A 4,510-nucleotide genomic window follows, 5' to 3' on the forward strand; every position below is an offset into this window, starting at 1 on the left:
AAGAAAAAGAGTGCCAACAAGTGCCATTTTCTTGCTGCACTGGCAGATAATTTAGCTTGAAACAAGTAATTTTCCTCTAATAGTGGTTACATTTTCTTGTTTTTTAGAGGCATTTTTGCAGTGTACTAGCTCGATTTTAGTCGGACTAACTAACATGACATTAAGAAAACGAATTACTATCTTAGTCTGACAATTACTGGACTTCAAACATGCATATAAACTCACTGTAGTGTGTGTGTGTGTGTGTTGTGTGTGTGGGGGTAACATAGCTTATGTAAAGTGTAGTATATCAGGTACGTGGTGGGTTGTTAGTATGATTATGTTTTATAATCGAACATGCTCTTTATTCACCCATTCACTTGTTTAAACTGACTTTCTGGACTTGAGAACACCGAGGGCCGTTTCCCTTCTCTCACTTCACCAGCACCGACATCAACTTTCTTTTTATTTTTTTCTTCTTCCTCATTTCAGATGGGAGCACGCTGATTGGCTGTGAGATCCGTGCTCGGCGTGTGATTGGCCGGCCGTTGTTTCCGGGGGGCTTCGTTTCGCTGTGCACTCACTCACTGACGTTTCTCGATGAGCCCCGGTCGAGACAGACTGGAGAGAATGGCTGCCAGTGGAGGTTAGCGAAATACTCGTTGTTTTGTGTATTAATCACTCAAATATGGCCTCTTTTTTCATTTTAAACGTGTCTCTTGTGTGTGTCGGTGTGTTCGCGGAGTGTTGCCCCGCGTAGTCGCGGAAAGAGCCGTGACATCTCGCGTTCTAGTCGAACGGGGTCAGGCTCTGACTCGCGACTCCTCAAAAAGTGTTTGCTTGTCGTTAGCCTGCCGTCTGTGGCTAGCGTTAGCCGTGTGGCTAACTTTCGGCCGGTTAGCTCACAGCTGATTGTGTAAACACTTGTTTGTGACAAGAAGCCAAAGGGCAGCCAAAGTGTCTACTTATGCCTACTCGTATCGGCGCTAACGACGTATGCACATGCATGAATCGTTGTTTGGGTTTTGCGTGAGTTTAAACGCAGGGGGGGTTTAAAAACATCAGAGTTTTCGCCCCCTGTTATCGCTCTCTCACATCTCGCAGTGTTGTCAAAGAAAAGCTAGCTAAAAAAATTAGCCTCGGTTCCTAGCTGTCTGCTAAAAGTTAAGCTCGCGTGTCAGCGAGCTAATTCAACCTCGAGCTGCGTTTGTTGACAATTAAACGCGACGGCGAACACTTGCGCGTCGAAATATTTAGTCATTTCTCTGCTTAAAGTTGGTTGAATTGCTACCGCTGCGGACGCCGGGGCAGTGGTGCGAGGAGTTAGCCAGCTAGCTACCACCTGGCGAGGCAGTAGTTCTCTATTCACTCGCCTCGGGTCTTTGTCCTGTCACCACACGAGGTTATTTGTTGGTTAAGAAAAGTTTCTTTTTCACCCCCACAGCCGCTCGGTTAATGTTGCAGCAGTGGAACAGCACACGAGAGGAGACACGAAGTTGTGGTGACACTTTTATAACTTGACACGACACGTGCGCTAAGAAACATGTTGACTTTGCAGACCCTTATTATAGGAGAACCATACAGAGTTTACAGGCCCATGCAACATAAACAGCTTTAGATTCAAGTCACAAACAGGCTGGTGTTGCAAAATCAGAGAGACTAGGTTGTAGTGGTGACTAGTTTTCATATAAATTGATACATACATGGCCCTTAAAGGTCAACTTCAATTGAACTTTAAAAACTAGGGGTGCCTCAATACCACTTGTTCTTGTCTGATTTTGATATCCTGAGCTGATACTAGTCAAAATCACTGAATAATCCTGTATATTTCTTGATTCTCAATCAAAGACAGTAAATATATAACCAGCAACGGACATTTCAACTCAATCTATTAATTTCTTCTTTATGGGAGCAGTGTTAATGTTACACCGTTGGAGAATTATATCTCAATTTGCCATGACACATGAAACATGTTGACTCTGCAGACCCTCGTTATCAGGGAAAGAAACAGAGTTTACAGGCCCATGTGTTATTCTTTTATTCCAGGTCAGCCCGTGACAACATGAACAGCTTCAGATTTAAGTCACAAACAAGCAGATGTTGCAAAATCAGAGAAACGAGGTGCTAGGTGTTGAAGTGGTAATTTGTTTTAATATAACTTGGGTTAATAAACCCGTGGCCCTCAAAGGTCAAGTTAAATTGAACTTTGATTTTGTACAGTCCATCACCCTCACTTGAAAACTAGGGATGACTTTATAGCACTTTTCTTGTCCAATTTTGATATCGCCACTGAAGATGAGCCAGTGCAATACTCAATATTGGAAAGGTACTGGTCAAAATCACTGAATATTCCTATATATTATGTGATTCTGTATGCACAGGTGGTAAAATTGTAAATTAGCAACAGTGTTATTGTTACACAGTTGAAGAATTAAAACTTAACTTGCCACAATACGCGTGCCAAGATGCATGTTGATTTTGCAGACCCTCATAATAGGGGAAGCACACAGTTTATAGGCCCATGTGTTATTCTTGTGACAACATGGTCAGCTTTAGATTCAAGTCAAGTCACAAACAAGGTTGTCTTGGTGAATCGTTTTAATATAAAGTTGGATTAATACACTATTGGCCGACAAAGGTCAAATTTAATTGAACTTTGATTTTGTACAGTCTACTCTTTTGAGTCCAGTTTCCTCACTTAATAATTAGTTTTGTCTCAAATCCACTTCTTCTTGTCCTATTTTGATAGCACCACTAGGGATGAGATGATGGATATTGCTCTGATCTCTTTACATGGATGGTAAAATTGTAAAAATAAATAAATCAGCAACGGCATTTTACCCGAGTCTAATAATTGCGTCTTTATGAGAGCAGTGTCATTGTTACACAGTTTGAGATTTAAATCTTTAATTTCTAGCACAAATGTGTTAACAACTTTATAGTTTAAAAGGTCTAAAACTACTGTATTGCACTGATATTGGTATTGGTAGATACCCATGGGTTGTGTTATTGGTATCAGTGATGGTATGCTAATCCTAATCACAATTTTTGAGTGTCTGCAGATACTGATATCAGATAAATGCAGTCTACTGTACTGTCTTTTAATTGACCAAACTGTTAACACAACTGAATGAAAATGTTCTGCTACTATAAAGGTGAAAGAAACCGCTCACAAACTACATTTACTGAAGCATTTTTGTGAAATTTGCTTGTAAGATTTGCAGCGCTTGCACAGTAATATTGGAAATATAGGTGTATACATGCTATAGATTTGTTATCACTACACTAGTTTGCATTTAAAGTAGTTACCTTTGTGTCATTTATCCCATTTATGTCTTTCTGCTTTGGGTTTGCTGTTAACATAATTCATTCATCATTTGTGTTTAAAAGCCCTACGTGAAACATTTTCTGCTATAAAAGAAACAGTCCATTTAACCTGTATTGTTGAAATAAAAAACTTAAAATATCATTAGTTATCCTATTAGTTGGGATATCGTGGTGTTGCAGTATGGGTGGGCAAAGTAAATGGTTCCAGGCTGCCATACTCAGGGAAAAATGGTGAAATAGAATAACATAAATATTGCGTTAAAAGCAGTAATATATCCTGATACGACAGTATGTGATTGAAGTACTTTAGGTTTCATTGTTAATGCCATTTACCTCCAACATCAACCAATACGCTGTATTGTGCTGATTTATTTTCTGAAGACTTTGGCACCCCATTTTACAGTTTGTTGTCAACAGAGGAATCTACAGAGCTCAATGCACTCATAATACTCTTAGCTGCAACTTGAGGAGCATTTGTTTTTATTTAGCTTTTTTTTTTTTTTTTGCCGGTTGGCAAACAACTTTCAGGTGTATTACTACCACTGATCTGTAGCATAGACTCACTCTTATGTTCAGGATCACATTTAAAAATAATCTGTTTGTAACTATTCTAAAATAGTTTTACTGATGTTTTTCCTTTCTCAATCCCTCCCAATATGCTATGTGCAGAGGTAGGGAAGCTGTCACAAGTACAAAATGGGACGCCTCCAACGACCAACTACAACGGGGTAGACGCCGTTCATGCCTGCAACATCCTTCAGCAGCTCAAAGCCTTGTATGATGAAGCACAGCTCACAGACATTGTTGTGGAAGTGGACCATGGCAAGACTTACCCATGTCACCGAAATGTCCTGGCAGCAATCAGCCCATATTTTAGGTATGTATGTGAGAACTCAAGTGTGGGTTTTTTCCACATGTTTGTACTTTAGTACAAATCTAGATGCAAAAATTAGGAACACATTTCACTGCTTACTCCCTGCACCAAAGTCCATAGAGAAAATTTTTACCGAAAATGCAGTTGTAGACCAGCAGCTCCTTTTGTCAACTTAAGCTAAAAATACTGTATTCTCTGTATGTCACGGAAGAGTGAGTGGTTTACAGACTTCTGTTGTTAGTTAAGGCAAAATAATATTCTTACATCATAGACTAGGTGCATGTGTAGATTTTATTAGTTGAGCCTTTTCTTAACATTTGAAATTCAGTT

General features: G+C 39.6%; 1 protein-coding gene across 3 annotated transcripts in view; it reads left to right on the top strand.

Annotated features, from left to right (window-relative positions):
• Positions 1–518: 518 nt before the first annotated feature.
• The window catches only part of kbtbd8 (kelch repeat and BTB (POZ) domain containing 8), a 10,582-nt gene continuing 6,590 nt past the window's right edge, over positions 519–4,510 (top strand). Inside the window, exons 1-3 of one of the 3 annotated variants that reach the window (XM_058631142.1) lie at positions 565–625; positions 1,424–1,480; positions 3,976–4,183. In XM_058631142.1, the coding sequence (XP_058487125.1) occupies positions 580–625; positions 1,424–1,480; positions 3,976–4,183 (311 nt within the window). In that variant the 5' untranslated portion in view covers positions 565–579. Of the gene's footprint in view, positions 626–1,423; positions 1,481–3,975; positions 4,184–4,510 lie in introns of all 3 variants that reach the window. The other 2 variants (XM_058631143.1, XM_058631145.1) reach the window with 2 other exon arrangements.

The sequence above is a fragment of the Solea solea genome, chromosome 6 (genome assembly GCF_958295425.1).
Source record: "Solea solea chromosome 6, fSolSol10.1, whole genome shotgun sequence".
Classification (NCBI taxonomy): domain Eukaryota; kingdom Metazoa; phylum Chordata; class Actinopteri; order Pleuronectiformes; family Soleidae; genus Solea; species Solea solea.